At 37.4% G+C, this 18,188-nt stretch overlaps 2 protein-coding genes across 9 annotated transcripts in view; one reads left to right on the plus strand and one right to left on the minus strand.

Annotated features, from left to right (window-relative positions):
* The window catches only part of LOC124631262 (syntaxin-1A), a 39,130-nt gene extending 23,391 nt beyond the window's left edge, over positions 1 to 15,739 (minus strand). For 2 of the 7 annotated variants that reach the window (XM_047165564.1, XM_047165562.1), the window contains exons 1-2: positions 15,494 to 15,737; positions 3,028 to 3,111 (exon numbers count right to left, since the gene is read on the minus strand). In XM_047165564.1, coding sequence (XP_047021520.1) covers positions 3,028 to 3,111; positions 15,494 to 15,526 — 117 coding nt within the window. In that variant the 5' untranslated portion in view covers positions 15,527 to 15,737. Of the gene's footprint in view, positions 1 to 3,027; positions 3,112 to 15,493 lie in introns of all 7 variants that reach the window. The other 5 variants (XM_047165561.1, XM_047165565.1, XM_047165559.1 and 2 more) reach the window with 4 other exon arrangements.
* A 185-nt stretch (positions 15,740 to 15,924) lies between these two features.
* On the plus strand, positions 15,925 to 17,749 carry LOC124631264 (GTP-binding nuclear protein Ran). 2 transcript variants are annotated; one of them, XM_047165566.1, is made up of 3 exons: positions 15,925 to 16,080; positions 16,453 to 16,904; positions 17,012 to 17,749. In XM_047165566.1, exons 2-3 carry the CDS (start codon positions 16,479 to 16,481, stop codon positions 17,225 to 17,227), a joined length of 642 nt encoding a protein of 213 aa, XP_047021522.1. In that variant the 5' UTR covers positions 15,925 to 16,080; positions 16,453 to 16,478; the 3' UTR covers positions 17,228 to 17,749. The 2 variants fall into 2 exon arrangements, with proteins under 2 accessions (XP_047021522.1, XP_047021523.1); XM_047165567.1 differs by lacking the exon at positions 15,925 to 16,080 and adding an exon at positions 16,143 to 16,278.
* Positions 17,750 to 18,188: the final 439 nt, after the last annotated feature.

An 18,188-nucleotide genomic window follows, 5' to 3' on the forward strand; every position in this document is an offset into this window, starting at 1 on the left:
AAAATGCTGACACTAGGCCAATGCACCATTTGGCTCGTCGTGGAATTGTGTCATTTATACTACGACATAACAACAGTCTCGCTACGTGTAAGAACGGAACTAAATTGATAAGGGCATTATATCTCCGGGGAGCTTGTCGGAATCAGCTTATTGGGGGGAATTACATTATTTGACAAAGGTCCTGCTTATTATGTTTATATTTGACATCGGCGGAAAGTAATATTTCACTTTATAGTGATCCAGATTCCATTGCGAAAGGATGGCACTATTTGTTCCATATAAACAAAACTCATATCCATTTCATATCAAATATCCATTCCTTATAGCCATATAGGGTTACGAAAGAAATGTTTACTGTAATTGTGTATCACTCTAACCCTGGTTTCCTACCGTTCTTCTATTCAGCTTCCACGGTAAATAATTTTAGTCGATTTCAAGTTAAATGGCTGACAGATTTAAAACTGGGAAAGGAAATAATGAAATAGCGTTCAAAGTATGAGAGTGAAGCAGGTGAAATACGCAGAAAAGTTTGAAATTTTATAGTTTGAGGTCAAACGCAGGTCACAGTATAGTAATACATCCAGGTTGGTGTCGTTATTTATAGCTATATATACACGATGGAACTTGCCAAATAAAGTAGTCAGATCTACTCTAGCGTTTGCTTCTACGGTATCCATCTGAACCATTCATTATTATGTGTCACCCAGCATAGTTTTTATGGAAATAATTCTATGAATCATCTTGGTGTAATTGCAATATGGTAATGATTCATTTAAGTACTTGTTTAGATTTTTTCGATTACTCATTTCATGATTACAGAGATTATAATCTCTGTTATATCCTCATTTATATTTATATCTCTACCAGAATTTCAAGTACTGGACGTTCAAATGAATACCCACTCACTGAATATTCTGAGAAGAACCCTTATCGAATGAAAAAGACAGTGGGTAGCAACTGAAATACACTTTCGGGGAAATATTTCATCCTAGCTACCATCGATCGATAAAAACTGGATTTGAAATTCACCGTGCGATAGCTCCAATTAAACAGTCGACTGGGCATTAGGCAACCGTGTAAGTACGCCTTTTGCATGTACCCCAGTATTTTAGGACTAGGCAACAACAAACACCTCCCCACTGGGGGGAGGCATGAGGGGCCTGCCGTAAGGCGGGCAATCGCCGGTGGGGGACTGGATGCCATAGATTCCCAGACCCCCTCCACTCAGGCGAGGTCGGAGTGCCGCTGGGCCTTTTTAGTGGGTATACCGGGAACGTCTTTACCGGGGAGTCCCACATACCCCTCTCCCGTCCCCCGACGGGAAGGGGATGCGTAATAGCATTTTTAGCCCAGCGACAACAAAAAAAAAAAAAAAAAAAAGTAAAAGGCAACAACAAACAGTAAACAAAAAGGCCAACTAAATTATCAAAAGCTTTAATTTCAAACGTTGAAATTGGTTCAAGTAATGAGCGTTGCGAATTGATAATGCAAATAGGTTTAGAACATAGTACGGAACATAAACCCGATAATGTCGTTGTAGGGTACCATAAACCCGGTTTATGGACGTTTTACAGTGCACGTACATGCCATAGGCCATGCTACGGACACGCGAATGCGTTTATCTCACACGCCCATGGATTTGATTTCATACTGATTCCACTATTGCTACAAGTTCATTATTGTTTTCGTTGCATTATGAGTCTACATAAGAATTAAGTATAATTTTCAGTTTTCATATTATCTAGTCAGATGACTTAATAGCTATTAAACATTTTCATTAATTTCAGATAGCGTGATAATTAACGTTTCTTGATTCTAGATCAAGGAACGATAAGAACGGAATGAAGGATACTTAAGTAATTAAGTATATTGTCTCACTGACATCACGTGCACAAAGACTACAGTCAAAGTGCGAAATTCGGAGCATCTAAAAGCATGGGACATTATGATGTCCGGAATACCTTCGAAGGTGGACGTGGACTTAATTACATACCTATGTCGACACGCAATAACGTTACACACACTAGCAAAACAAACAGAACAGCGCTTATGTGCACGACGCGAAAACAATAGGGCAGAACACGCTCAAACTTTTGTACAACTATGCTGATTGGAAAACTCGAGCAGACAGAATAGCCGCGTGTCAGTGGAGCTTGCAAAATGGAATTGCTATTTTTTCTGTGAAAGCATCACAGGTTTGATGTAATGTTACAATCTTTCCTATTCATGAGAGAAATTCTTTTCATAGAAGAATATTTAATCCAGTTCGCTAAAACCAAATCCAGCTATAAATATGCGAGCGCAGAAAGATACAAGACCTTCTTTTCAGAATTTAAAAGATATGGAATTCCCTTTGCCGTCAAAGGGAAAAATTCTGCAACGTTGACGTTATAATTTCCAAATCTAAAGAAAGGGAACATAGCAGCAGATGCTGTGGGAATGCGTCATACTGCCACGAGTTCATTCCGCATTAATTACCTGAGCTATGGAAGCGACAAGACTGATGCAGCCGTATCTTTGTCATAATGAAGTCACGTATGATTCATATTTTGTTAACTATAAAGACATAATATTGCTTACAACGAGTATCTTGTTCATAGTGACATGGCCGATATTGAATACTAAAAATTATAATATCACTAGTTTTCTAAGACTTGCGCCGATGACATCATGGTGTCATTGACCAACTCGAAACAAGTTTTATGTTGTTCTTTATCAGATTATGTATTATTATTTAAAGGAACCATAATACTAAACGTACATAAAGTTCAAGGACTATACATAATTGTTTGTGTACTTATGATGAATATAATAACGTATATCATGTTTAGTCTACCTAACCTATTTAACAAAAAGAGCTGAGTAACCGAGTTAGCTCTAGAATTTACACTACGGCTGTAATTAACAAAGCCTTCAGAATATGATGGTCGTACTAAACAGCCAGTTATAGAGCAGCAGCTCGAGGTTAATTAAAGACTATTAAGTGGATTACGCGTCGGCGATGGTGTGAAAACAAAAGGGTCTTACCTCACTGAAGAATTCATCCATAAAGCCTCCTTCGACGGCGACGTTGACGTCGTCCGGCCCGACATCGTCATCGTCGCTTTGCGCCTGTACACAACAAAACGAAAATATTAATCAAAAGGCACACAATTTAGGGAACTTTACCAAATTAATTAAAATGATAGATCTCACAATAAACTTAAACGAGAAATTATCGTCCATTTGCGCTTACATACGACATTCAGTATTAAACTAATTAATTACGAGTGAAGCCGCAGGCGGGCTCATAACACAATTAATCGTTATTATATTAAGACGTTAGTTAATTGTAATTACACTTTAGCAGTTGTGGAGTAAGAAGAAGTAATGAATCGCTCGGTGTCGCGGAAGGTCGACACTCCATTTATCCACGTTGCACTTGTAACTCAAGCTGATGTGAGGAGTGGCGCAACATGTTGAGTTTTCAGGACTTTTACACTTTAAGACTTACATTCTTTAGTTTTCTTTTTGAAGAGACTGTATAAAATTTTAACATTAGTTTCATTCGGTTTTATGCAATTTATAGGACGGACGTTCAAGTTTACTCTGCCTATGAACTTTTTGATTTGATATCACCTTATGACGACAAAGTACGAAAAATTGCAATGGAGAACGTGCAAAATACAATATTTTTTCCTCCATTTCACATAACAAATTTCATTGCACAAAAGATACAGCACACCTGTTTTATCCTTATATGACTGAATCCGTAGATGACACATACGTATTCACCTCTGTTTATTGCAAACGGGAAGTGCCTTTCCTATTAATTCATAATGATATCAACTCAACTCGACAAAAGACTACGCATTACACATAGCTAATGAATTTGTGTAAATGTGTACGAAACGCAGAAATACACAAAACCAAAGGAATAATAAATGAACCTGGGGGCCAAAAACGTGGTTGTTTTAGTAACTCGTGACGTAAGCAGGGGTCGACATCGGGCGTACACGAAAAGCAAAATAGAATCCACTTAGTTGCGGCGAGCTAGCCATTATTCAATTTATACGGACAGTCCGTGTAACAAAGGCCTACAGTTGCGCGGTGGGACTTCACGGAGACGGTGCAACTAGATAGGCCATCACTCACTTTCTATTACATTATACAGATCTGTGAAGCTAATGTAATAGCATGTTTATTTCGAGAAAAGAGGGTAGTCTTATCAATTGACGGAAATCACTTGTGCTACGTCCCAACAATGTGAGATTACAACCATTTCATTCACGGAGGCCTTTGTTATGTTATTATCTTCTGACATCGCCAAAACATAATTTTCCCGTTGTACGACAACAAAGCACGGATGGAGGTGGCACATTGGCGGTCAGAGTCAGGGGCCAGGTCGTGCTGTGTCGATATAGGTCATTGTGACACTAATGCGGACCAAAACGTGTCAACGTTGAAACATTTTATATTGAGATAAGCTTAACGACCATTACTTTTATTAATATGAAACATAAAAGATTAAAAAAACTAGGTATATTATACGTCAAACAAACAGGAAAAAGTGCACACAATACCTAAATGTCACGGATGTATTAGAGTTCAAGTTAGTAGTAGTAACATAATTCCGTTAATCAAAAGTATTAGGAATGGGGAAGTGGAACTGTAACAATATACGATTATTGCAGTGTCAACCTGGAAGTAAATTAGAAGTAGGATCCAAATCACTTGCATAGCAAGTCAAAGTCAAAAGAGGTACCGCTTCAGTGGAACTAAGTTTGCTTTATCTAAAAATAAAAGGCCTTAACATTCAAGTCTTTATCTGAAGAAGCGTTTACAGAAATTATTATAAGTTTGACCTTTTGACATCGGCACGGGATACACAGCGCGCACGTGTGCAGTGTAACTCGGCGTAATAATTGACACCTCGTCTCGCAACGCGCACAAATAACCCGCGCTCACTTCGCAGCTTCGCACGCATACGAGCATAAAAGAGGATTTATATTTACGATACAAAACGTAATTGTACACGTTTGTACCGTTCGTCGCTCGTGCACTTATCCTGATTTAATAGCGCAGGAAACGACCAATTGTTTACAATCATTATGAACCCTCCGTACGGATTACGCTGCTAAATCACATTTACAAATTGTCTCATTATTATTTTATCATCACTCAAATTAAATAATAAACAAGTTTGAAAGTTAGGCCGCGTTAACACAATAATATTTGTCGTCATATCATTTGCATTTTATCTACTCGACAACTCAATAACTTTGTGAATTATCATCATGCTCTTGTTCGTAAGATAAGATACAGAATTCAAGGTTTTACGATTCTTTTTATGTTCTCTTGGATAGGAATACGTTACCTTTATTATAATACAAATTTATTTCAGGTACAATTTCAAATCTTGTCAAGATCATGTTGACTCGAGCTGACTGAGGAAAATTCTATTAAAGGTGATGTAATTGAAAAACATAATAATTTTACCACCGAATTGGCGACTTCTTGTTTACTTTACGGTGACAACTCGCGGAAACCGCAGTGCCAATAAAGCGTAAACCATTTTTAACAAAAAAAGGCGTCAAATAGTAGGGTGCTTCTAATACCTTGTAATGTGTTTGATCCTAAAGAAAAGCGAAAATCGTAACATAAAGAAAATGGAATAGAGCTGAAGTTTAGGAGCGACCTGATTCACAATTTATTGAAGGTCCTATCCCAGTCGCGTAGGAACAGTAAACAGGCGGCGAGTTAATTTCGAGCCGACGCGGTCATGGTCACCACCGGCTCAGACAAAGGGCTCCGGACGACCGCTTTAAGTAGCTACAAAGTACTTATAGCAAACCTAACAAAAAATATTCCCTATCGCTTGGTCGATACCTCTGTGACCTTTCAACGTCTTAAAAAATGTGGGTGGTAAGCTCTTACACTTTTATAGACGCACAAACAACTCAAACGGCTTTTATAATGACCAGCTTCCAAGGTGCTCTTTTTCTTCTTAATTATAATAAATAGGCTGAAGGTTTATTAATCAACGCCTTATTAACACCTAATGATTGATACCAATATGTATCCACCTGACAGCCCAAAAAATAACGAACCAAGCTAACTTGAAGTTGACAGCCCGAAAAAGAATGGAGCAAGCTAACTAGAAGTTTCAAATTGTACAATGTTCATACTGAAAACAGTGTTAAATTTCGCAGAATTTAAATGAAAACCACAATATAAAATGTTCCGTTAAATGGGCGCACACAAGGCTTGTACTATTTTCGTGGCGTGGAGTGTGAGGCAGCGAATTGGGAGTCACGTCACGTATTTCAATCGAACCAGATCTGATAACGTTAGCTGTATTGGCTTCCTAGCATAGGTTGGTCTGGTACCGATTTTATTATGTAGGCTACATATGATTTTTTTCACTCACTGTTAGTTTTCCTGTTGCTTTCATTAGTCGAAATCTTTTTTTCCTTTTCCAAATTGTTTTCTTTCCATAATTTTCTTTCGAGGCGTTTTTTGCTCAATTTTAGTTTCTAAATATGTATACTCAAATCCACAAACCGTTCAATTGTTGGCATGGTGAACGACGGTTTTTGATTGAAGTATGTGTTATATGATTTTACAATCATGTTACGTATCAATCCGCCTTTAATATCATAACGAATGCATCCTACATCATAAAAGTTGTGCGCACAGATTCGACCTGCGTTCGAATAAAATACATTTAATTAAATATCCAGCAAAAGCACCGCTCGCAGAGTCGATAAACCAGAGCAAATTCTGCCCCTACATCACATTTGGTTAAAATATTTAAAAGTTTAATCAGTTAATTGTGGCTGTTCGCGTTTAAATTTTAACAAAGTTTAATTAAACAGCGTCAAGCCGCGTACGTACCAAAATCTGGGTATAACCCGAACCGAAACGTATTTCAATTTAATTGCAGGGGCTACGCGGCGATTTTCGGAAACCTTGTGTATGTTAAATTGGATCAAGCGTCCTAATTGGTTATAACAGTTTCGTGAACCTGTGCTGAATACAGATTGATATGATTTAATTTTAAATGCATCTTTGCGCATTCTATTTGCGTGTCCAACCGAAATTTTCGCTGACTCACACAACGAAAATCTTGGCCTTCACCCCGCCGACTAGACTATTTATTCTGGCGTCTTCTCGTCTAGACCTCAAGGATAATCCTTTTTTTTTTTTCAAAAGTTTGATGATTAAAGAATTTCAACAAACAGAACAAGATATATTTTTCATTTTTCTGACGGATAATACAGAAGTTATGTACTACCTAAGGAGGATACTAATTACTGTTACTATCGGTAGGTTTTGTTACTCGATATCAATCATCCAATTAAAGATAAGTCGACGACTAAATGTAATGATACTTATGAAATGATTTGAAAATAAATTACAACACAGAGGTTTTTGTAACGGAATCAATATTTTCATGGCCTTCTGAAGAGAGAGCTCTTGGGCGAACAACCGAATTGCAATGCACACTTCGCACAGCTGATTTTCACTGCAGTGCTATCTATAGCGATACGTTTACTTGTGTTTATTTTAAGGAGCAAAACATGAGTCACGTTTCGGACAGAGAAAAAAAAAATCCCTTTGGTACAAGTCGTCAAGGGGATTATTTAGATCTGGGTCAATTCGAAGCGGCATCCCTAAATCTCGGCACATAATTACGAGCGTGGGACGCGTGGCCTGGCATCTAGATCGCTCTTCTCCTCTCACAACTTTTTGACCCGACCTATTAGTGCGTACTTGACAATCTCGGCGATGCAATTAATTTTTACTCATATTATATTTCACAAGGCATGACTCATGAAATGCTACCACACAATTAATGAAACTCTACGCTTGGTTATTATTTACGTGCTCTATCAAGGTATTGTGACAGAAGTATGTTTATTTGAAAACTGCTTTATCCGCAAATACTTCCAACTTAGAATTTACAAACCGACATATCGACGGCTCCTAAGTATACTGAGTCAACTAACAAATTTTGCGAATTGCACTTTTTTGTGTATTAACACAAATAACAATAACAATATTGTAAATACACAAAAAAGTGCAATTCGCAAAATTTGTTAGTTGACTCAGTATACTTAGGAGCCGTCGATATAGCGTTATCTTAAATTGAACTACTAGTGAAAAACAAGTTACTGAGTTGTTTTGTTTCCTAAACCGTATTATCCCAGCTTTTGTTTTCAGTAAAATCTTATGAAATTCACCAATATATTATCAGCAAACTGTTATTTTTAACAGGTTTTAGAAAGGCCTTTATTATAAGAGGACCAAAAAAATAAACAAAATACAGATTTCCATCTTGTACAAAGTACGGTTAAAGATTATTATTACCGACGAGAGCGTAACTCCGACAGCCCGAGAGGATAGGCTTACCCTCAGGCTACTCAGAATTGCGGCATTAACAAGTTTTTCCACTTCAAACAGTCTCGGAACATGACGCTGCATCCCCAACCACTCAGTTCACTTCAGTCGGACACACTTAAATCTTCTTTGAACACTAATTTTACTTTACTTGACATAGTTTTACTGACTTAATTTTTTACCAGTATTTATTTTGTGGTGTACTAAAAAATTGGATCTGTTTATTCTTCGTGCTCACTCTTTTGAACGTCCTCGTTTGTAAAACGATACTATGGCTAAATCGAATAGTGTATCAATCTTACACGCTATATACCCAGCAGGGTCCACTGACCCTCTATTGATTATCCATGTTTCAATTAAGTTAAAGTAAACGTTTGGAAGAATATTTCAGGAATAGCTTAATTTCGAGCAAGATATCCGAGGCCGCTCAGTGAGCTGTAAAATTCTAAATTAAGCCCCATACCTAGCCCGTACCACAGACTAGGGTCGCCATAAAATAAAACTTACCTATAATAACTACGTTATACAGGCATCAGCTACCTTTACTTGGTTTTATAACATCAAGTTCAACATAAAATGATTACCTCGGCTTTATTACTTTGTAAACTGTTCGACATTTGTCGTTGAGTAGAAAGCAATTTATAGAATCGGAAAATTATCTATTAAACTGTTGATTATTTCCCTTAACGACTTTGGTATACGTTGTCCTGATTTGTCAAGAGGAAGTAGCTACTATGACAATTTGCATTTACTACAACTAACAGCATACTTCAATGTTAACTGTATTCTGGGTCTTATTTTAATTACGTTCTCAAACAGCACTTCCAATATTAATTAAATGTTTATTGGCCAGATTGAGCGCTGTGGCTTATTTGTGCAAGGCCACGAATCAAAAAACGCGGCTCACGACTTTACAGGCGGTTGGTCATAAAGCCCGCCGAAGGGTGCCCCTGTACCCCTCCGCTGATGCCGCCTTACGCTTATTTACGACCTCCGAGCCATATCTGGGATAATTCCCGAAGCTCTTCTTCTGCGTATAAATATTTAAAGACAAAACGACGGAGATATTTTTCTTATCGTCATATTCGTATGATAAAATCATAAAGTTAATGCTTGCTATTAAGTTAATGTTTGTAGCAACTTGGTATTTTTATTGCTTTATTTAAATATGAACAATTGATCTTAGTGTGAGATATAATTTGCATATCAGTGCATCAGTAAAAGTCCTAGTATTGTGTATGCAGTAAGCAACATATCAAATATTGTTAGTCCCGCGCAAGCCGGTGTAATAAAAACTTCATTGCGATGACGAACAAGCGGGACGTCGTCGTCGCCAATAAAAATGCTGAGCTGAAATGCAAGCAAGCGTATGAGCGACAACAATAGGCACCACGGCGTGCATTGACGGTAGCGAGAGAAGGCGAGGAGCGTTGCGGACTTGCGGCAGACCTTACGTAACCACCCCCTTTCGCCCCTGCCGCACCCTGCCTTGACACTTCCGAGAGCGCTCGTCACTTGCTCGCATGTGTTTCGTTTTCAACTGACATCGAAGTGTATTTTCAGAAATATGGTGCGGTGTAAAATGTTGAATGTCCCTAGAATACTTGTCTAGTTTTATCAAGGCAATTTTATTTTGCGTCTGTTCTCTCAGTTTTATCTCGAAGAAAATCGTACATACGACTCGAGCGAGACCGGCGTTGTTCGGCTTTTCATTCCATTATTTTGTTTAACCCAGGCAGATAAGCCAGAACATGTTTGTATTTTACGCAAAAATAACCAGTCAAGTGAAAACAAGCCGCGCATGATTTGTGTTCCTATATTTTTTTCTGAAAACCAGGATCACTGGAAAATATGCACGAATGCAGCCCAATATATCTTACGCTGAGTAAAGAAACAGTGTGGGATTACTTCTGTAAAAGATATCAGAAAATGGAAACTGAATAATAAAAACGGCCGTCAGAAATGATGTAAGTCAACTGGAAACAGTCTCCGAGCTGCGTATCTCGCGACAAATGAGCCGGGAAGGGCTCTCGGTCGTAGCACGTCTTATGTATCCTCAAAACTTACTCGACCCACATATTGAACAGCCTTTGTCGGAAAATGCTGCGTCACTGACCGCTGTTCCGAACAACGCCAACTATTCGAAACATTTATGAAATATTAACCACAGCATTAAACTATTGAACTTCTCAGATGTGGACGTAGCATTAGCGTAGCTCATTTTGTATGTGGTCGGTCGTGTTGCTCTGTATTATTTCCCTTATGATTAAATATAACCACATAGCTATGTTTATCAATATTTATCAATTCATTCTTTGCAAAGTATTATTTTTAGATACCACCCCAGTTACAGTTAATAGGATAACAGAATTAAGTACCTTTTAAATCCATTCGATGAACTGGTATTTAATTCAAATTGACAACAAAAACTGACCAAATGGAACAAAAAACCCATAGTAATCCAAGAGGACAACTGTATTCCTCGTATTTCATAGTCCAACGTAATCGCAGGATATTAGTCACGGGTTTAGCCGTGAGATAATTTGAACGATAACAGCGGAACAGACGGGTCTTGTTTCAGTATTCAACCCGTGTTACAATGTCACGATCCCCAAGATCCCCGAGGCGAGGTCGTAGTGTTTACACTAAATTAACGGAGAAACCCCGTCATATCGGTTATCGGAATGTGCTGAATTGTTCCGCACCGCATAGAGCAAATGTTGTTACAGGAACAAGGATCTAAGACTCCCGTGACCAGAAATTCAATCACGGATGTTATAATGAAACAGCGAGCAATGAAATCGAGGTATTTGGTTACAAAAGTTATTGTTTTTGAATGCAATAATGACTCTATTGTCTCAATTGTCAAGGTAGCTGTTTCATAGAAATTATAGGAAGCATTTGGCATTGTTTCTCGTTTTACATCGTTATGGATTTTATTGATAGAAGCTAATTTACTTTCGTAATTTTCCCGTTAGATAGCCAAAATACGTTGCAATAAGTTTATTTTACGTTTTTTAAAGGCAAAAAAATTATCCGCAAATCTGAAATTTCTGCAAAGCTCTCTGCGACCTGCTTGGGGAAGTTGATTGTTGAGCATTTGTCGTTTAAAAAGCTCTTCATGCATGCATGCACTTTCAACGATTACTAAACAAATGTGTCCATTTAAATAGCTTTTACCTAGTTTTGGGACAAAGGTAAGCAAATAACATGCTCTCGCAGCAATACTGACACTCCCACATTATCTGTCAGCAAAAAGATTTTTAACCGGCATCCCAAAAAGAAGGTTCTGAATTCAAATTTTTGTATTTGTTTGGATATAATTTCACAAAAAGTTATCGAGTAGAGTACTGCCACTCGTAACTTTTGTCCCGCAAATTCCAAAAGTTGGACCATGACGTTTTGGGTCGGAGTGTTTATTGGTATGCAGCGGTTGAGTTATGTTTCGACTGCGGAACGAGCCGTTCCAAAACCGGAGCACAGGAAATGCATAACGTAGCGCCAGACGTATTATAGGCACTCGCAGCTGCACGCTAGTTTGGTTTCCGATGTATCGAGGCGGTTGCGATATATGCCAAATTCAATTTGCTGAACACTGCATTGTAGGATGTTCGGTCTGTTTCTTTATCTTTAACTCGCATTGATCTTTGAAGTCTTGAATGGAGGAGAGGTGTCTTATTTCATTACTTTAATGTAGGCCATCGTACATACAAAGAACTATACACAAATGTTGAATTTTCGTCAGAATCTGATTAGAAATCGAAATCAGAGTTGCGAATTATTCAAATTCCTCACGACGGGCATCGATGGTCTGTGAGTATCAATAAATCTGAATAGGATAATTTGGCATAACGTCCCAGCGACCTCAAACAGCTCGCTCGAGTAGAGGCTTTATTTGGAAAGTCGCCAGGAACATTAACACAAATAATATCTCGTAGACTAGGCTCTGGCGAAGCCCAAATTTTATGGCAGAGCTACGCAGAACAACATCGTATATGCATCGATTTAAAAAACCGCTACAAACCTTAAATTTAATATAAAATTTTTTGATCAAGGTTTACTACGAGCAAACCTGTGTGTATACCCGAGTAGTGTATACCCAATACATTGCAGTTTTATCGGACTTAATTCATTTTTCTACGAATAAGGCCGACGTTTCGTGCAAGTCGTTGTTTGTGCAAACCTGATAATGTCTTCTTAATTTGCGTTTGAAAAGGTTGTTTTTCAAAAAGAGGACTCGTCCATTCAGACACTGTCTGAGACGGATTCTAAAAATAGAAGCGACGCATAACGTGAGTCAGCTGTTGCAAGTGCGTCTGACGTGAATGCCTTGTCTAGATAAAATAGAACCTTAGCTCTACGTAACCGGGAGGTTGATCAATTCTGCTGCAGATAAATAATTATTGTAATAACATCAGTTTATTAACAATCCCAGCACCTGCTTGCTGCTGTTGATCTGTAATGAGCTGTAATTCTAAAAAGTACTCTTATGTACTGAGCCATATTATTTAGCAAAATAGCAGGCGATTCCACATTAACTAAGTAAGAGGCGAAAAGGCAGATTAGAAAGATATCTGACTGGCTGATAGGCTTTTTAACGAACATACAGTCCAATAAGCAGATCTCACTGACAAAGCTGAAACCAACGGTACGGTAAACAACGGAATAAGTGGAAACCTATAGATAACTTTAGAATTCTTCCATTCTGGTTTCTCATTTAACTTTTCCTTTTAAAAATAACGACTAATTGGATTTCCCTCTTAATGACTACGAAAACGAAACACACAAGCAATCTTATTGGATTACGGCAGCATTAGGTGTAGCGTTCGCAGCCTTGAGCAATCAGACTTACAAGATTTTATTCACATTTCTTTTCCAAGGACTCTGATTAGAACGTTAACCAAGTAGGTTAACGTTAATTAGTAGGTTACAACTGTGTTTTGTGTACAACCATAGATGCAAATTCCATGACTGATGATGAAATCTGACGGCTGTTGTGTTGGTATGAGTCAGGGTTTTGAAGGCCACATGCCGGATACCGCCTTCGTCAGCTGATAACGGCGCCAACTAACGTATTCCACTGCTCTGTGATATGAACTTAAATCCACGAATTTGGAAAAATCTGCTGTTTATGACCGCTCTTTAATCAAGTAAAATGGGGTACCCCGCCGTCCCTTAACCTTTCGTTGCACGCGACTTGGACGTCACGTCATAAACAAGCAGTAGGGCGATTGCTGCAAAAAAATCCCATTACTTTGATATCCATCTTTCTTGCGTTGCCACTTATTTTCCCGAATTACAGAAGAAAAAGGCATTTACCGAAGTTTTTTGTTGCTAATACGCAATCAGAAAAACTTTCAGTAAAATATAAAATGTAGTTAACAAAACAACTATATCAGTTTGGAATATAAATAAAGTATGATAAAACGGTGACGACACTGGTTAGCAACACCGTTGTGAATACAATTTGAATATCGAATGGTCGTGTGAATATTTTTCTAAAACGGGACGCGGGACGTGTATTCTTTAGCGGGAAGAAAGGTTTTACTTGTCGGCTTTGTGGAAGTGCATTGGCCGTATGTATGTACGTAAAAGCAAGAGCTTTGCAGTACATTTGTGTGTTGACACTGTAGAACAAATATTTGTTAGTCATTTTCTATTTACGATAATGATAGACGCGTCCTCATCTTCTCTATTTACGCGACCGTAATCTAAAAGCGCAATTGAGCGTCTATTGTGCGGTTACGATTTGTAATAATTTAACTTTAAGGGGCAGCAAGCCTTTGCACGTTAATTTGACACAATTTTAAAGCATATTATCCCATGGGAATGATTTCAAACACCCTAATAAAAAGTAGACAATAGCCTACTTTGATAAATGGGCTATCTAACACAGATTTTTTTTTTCAAATTGGTCTAGCAGTTCCTTTAACTAGATGCTGAAAGTAAAAAAACTCTTCAGCTTTATAATATGTATTAGTATAGATTGATACATACACACAGGTACAGACTTAGGTTTTATTAATTTAACAACCTTAACTCCCTAGTGAAAACTTAAACTGTGATAACTATCAGAATCCAATTAGACTGTTATACAGGACCATTAAAATTACTTATTACTTTTAGGTAATTGAAAGAGATGATGTCATAGTAGTTTGAAGCAATAGATAAATAATGGGTTTTTCACATGCAACGTCTTTAACATAATTTAATGCTTGAGTTGGTTTACTTAGTGCATTATAAGGAAAACTGATGCCTAATTTTGTGTTACAACAAGCTCTTTGAATTTGATCATAGCGCAAAATAAATTGAATTAGCATAGTTATACAGAGAAATTGAATAGCCGTCTCTAAGTTAGGGGACATAGTAATTTGCCGAATTAAAGTCTTGATAGTGAAAAATCAACAGACATTTGGATTGATCGCCTGCATAGTTCATAGATGATGGTTCAATAGAGTGGATTATTTCTCAAAAGTGAAATGCCAGTCAGAATGTCTTTATGTGCTACCCATTCTGATTCTCGGTGGTTGCTTCAGAACCAATTAAGCAAGAGTATAGAAGATAGCTATTACCAACCATCCATGATATCAAGTTCTGTTTCTAACAGCTCTGATTTAAGAAAATTCAAATTGGCTGGTCAATAATATCTAATCAGTAAAAGCATTTGATTAGTAATTAATTAAAATAGTGCCAAATCAGAGGTATTAACCTAGTTAATACGTTTTCTAAAATTGAGTGGGCAGGTAGCCTATGCAAGAGGTTATCCAATTATAAAGTTGATAGCATTAGCTTATTATTGATCAAAAAACAATGGAATATACAGATAAAGTAGGTAGTTGGTAAAACTGCGGAACGCAACAAATTGTCTCGCTTCAATGACAGCTATCATTCAGCGGTGTCGGGTCCGGGGTGGGGCGACAAGAATAAAGAACACCATCGGAAGGAGATTCCTGGAAAGTGATACCTTGGACCTCTCAGAACCAAGACCAAGGTCTTGATTACGCTTGACTGATATGACACACGATTTCAGTGCTATTTCGTTATGAATTCGAGGTCATCACGAAAGCCTTTGGTTATAGTAGCGCTGAGAAACTAAGGAAAACTAACTTACCGCTTGGAGCGCCGCTAACCTATCCTTCGTCATCCTTTATAGAGAATCACACACCAAGTAAACGTTTTATCTCGTTACACAATCCCATTCACAGATATTTTTCTAACAAACGTCACTAAACTAAAGGACACGAACACTACGTTCACTTCACTCAAAAAATCGATACACACGAAACGAACAAAACTTCACTACCTGTCTCATGTACTGTGGGAAATTCTGCAAAGTTGTAGATGGCGCAACTGCTCGATACAGTGTGTGACGTCAAGAGAAGTGTCGGTAAAGCAGTGAAGGCGCTAGTTTTCAGTTTCATATATTTTATTTTCTTATTTAAAAAGTATGTTAGTAACGAGCTTATTAACTACTCAAAAAAATATAATATTTTAAAATTAAATAGTATTTTTTATTAAAAGTTTAAATTCATCTATTTTATAAGATTCCAGACTTTTAAATAAACTCTCAACTGACTACAAGAGTCAGTGCACCTGTGGTTGTCAAAGAAATCTTCCGTTTAGTCAAGTGACGCCATTGTGAGCCGTAACGACTTTAAGCTGCAAGGAGTTTAATCTCGATTTTCTTATACAATCTTGGTAATAAGTGCATTTATTTTGTGTAATTTAATTCTATACTTCATCCGCTTGACATTTTTAATAATATTTACGTCGCTGCTTGTGTAGTTTTAGTGTAATATGTGTTAATGTTCGGTACTATCGAGCTAAATTCCTGTGAGCGTAGTTGAGCGCCATTCGGTGAAAAGTTATACAAATTTAACTTGTCAATTTCATAGGGTCAGTAATTTTATTTAATTCCTCGCCAAGTGTACTTCTGCATTCCAAAGTGTTGTATCAAAACTGTCCAGGAACAATCAAGGAAACGAATCGTTTGCGCCAAACGTCGATACTCCTAACGTCACTGAGTCAGCGAGTTTTTTTCTAATCTAGAACTTTTCCCTTACTTTTCAGGACTAGAAGTATAAAAAACTATTAAAATGGCTGATGATATGCCCACATTCAAATGCGTGCTGGTAGGCGATGGTGGTACCGGCAAAACTACGTTTGTCAAACGACACTTGACTGGAGAGTTCGAGAAAAAATACGTTGCTACACTCGGTGTAGAAGTGCACCCCTTGGTATTCCACACAAACCGTGGTCCCATCAGATTTAACGTATGGGACACAGCTGGCCAAGAAAAGTTTGGTGGATTAAGAGATGGTTATTATATCCAAGGTCAATGTGCCATCATCATGTTCGACGTAACCTCTCGTGTCACCTATAAAAACGTACCGAACTGGCATAGAGATTTAGTTCGAGTTTGTGAAGGCATTCCTATTGTTTTGTGTGGCAACAAAGTAGACATCAAGGATAGAAAAGTTAAAGCAAAAACAATTGTCTTCCACAGGAAAAAGAACCTACAGGTAAGTTTTTCACCTCATTGATAATACTTCCTAGAAAAGTAAGCCACTTGATTAGCAGTATGTTTGTGTTGCATATATGTATCTAATTTGTTTTATTTCTTTTTCAGTACTATGACATCTCTGCTAAGTCAAACTACAACTTTGAAAAGCCTTTCTTGTGGTTAGCTAGGAAATTGATTGGTGATGGCAACCTGGAGTTTGTTGCTATGCCTGCTCTCCTGCCACCCGAAGTTACAATGGACCCACAATGGCAGAACCAAATCGAGAAAGATCTCAAAGAAGCCCAAGACACTGCGCTGCCAGAGGAGGATGAAGACTTGTAAATAAAGCAACAGCTAAAGCGAAATTTCAGTGCTACTGCATTGATTGTGCAATGTGTACACAATGTATCAATTTAAAATTTCATTCCATAAGTTCAAGTGATCGAGAAGTTTGTATAAAATTTGAAACTAACTTATAAAATGTCATAGTTTCTGTATTTGCTTTAATTAATAGTTACAAGGAATTTTAGAATTATTTGTTTTATAAGCACTGTACTGGAGTAATTAGAATATCTTTTTTTGTACTTCATGATCTGTATTGGTATCCATAAGAGGCATCTTTACCCAAAGAGATGGACACATTATTTATTGTATGTATGTGTAGGACACACAGTAATCCTATGCATACCCTGATGCTGTGTGATGTAAATTCCTGATGGTACATTTACTTTATTAATTGCATTACTGTATTATCAGTGGCATGTACATAACCAGTGAGTATTGTATTTTGATTTGTACACATGACTGACAATATTACACTGTAAAATTGCGGTGATAATTTTTGAAATAAAGTTGAAAAATAAACTTGTATTTTTATTAACAAACTTTTAATAATTTATTTCACACATCTTAACTATATTTTCCATAGATTTAGGATCCTATTTCCGATCTTATTTTATAACCTATGTATTCGCAATAATTTTTTTTTGAGTATTTGTTGAGTATTATAAACTGGAAATTTTATACAAATTGGTTCAGGCGCGTTTTCAAACGGTAGAGGCAGAATATAAAGAACGATAGTGGGATCTTATGTCTATGACGATTTCACACATTACGCCCATTATGTCATCACTTAAATTAGGTCTGATCTAAAATGTAAAAATTGGTGTACCTAAAAAAATTAGCAGATACTACTTGGGTAGGTATCTATTCTTATGGAGCCTAACTACGAATTGGTCACGCCGCAGTTCTAACTAATGTAGGAGGATGGGATTGAAAAACGTTGATGCGGCATAACATTTAA

Source organism: Helicoverpa zea, chromosome 6 (genome assembly GCF_022581195.2).
Source record: "Helicoverpa zea isolate HzStark_Cry1AcR chromosome 6, ilHelZeax1.1, whole genome shotgun sequence".
Taxonomy (NCBI): domain Eukaryota; kingdom Metazoa; phylum Arthropoda; class Insecta; order Lepidoptera; family Noctuidae; genus Helicoverpa; species Helicoverpa zea.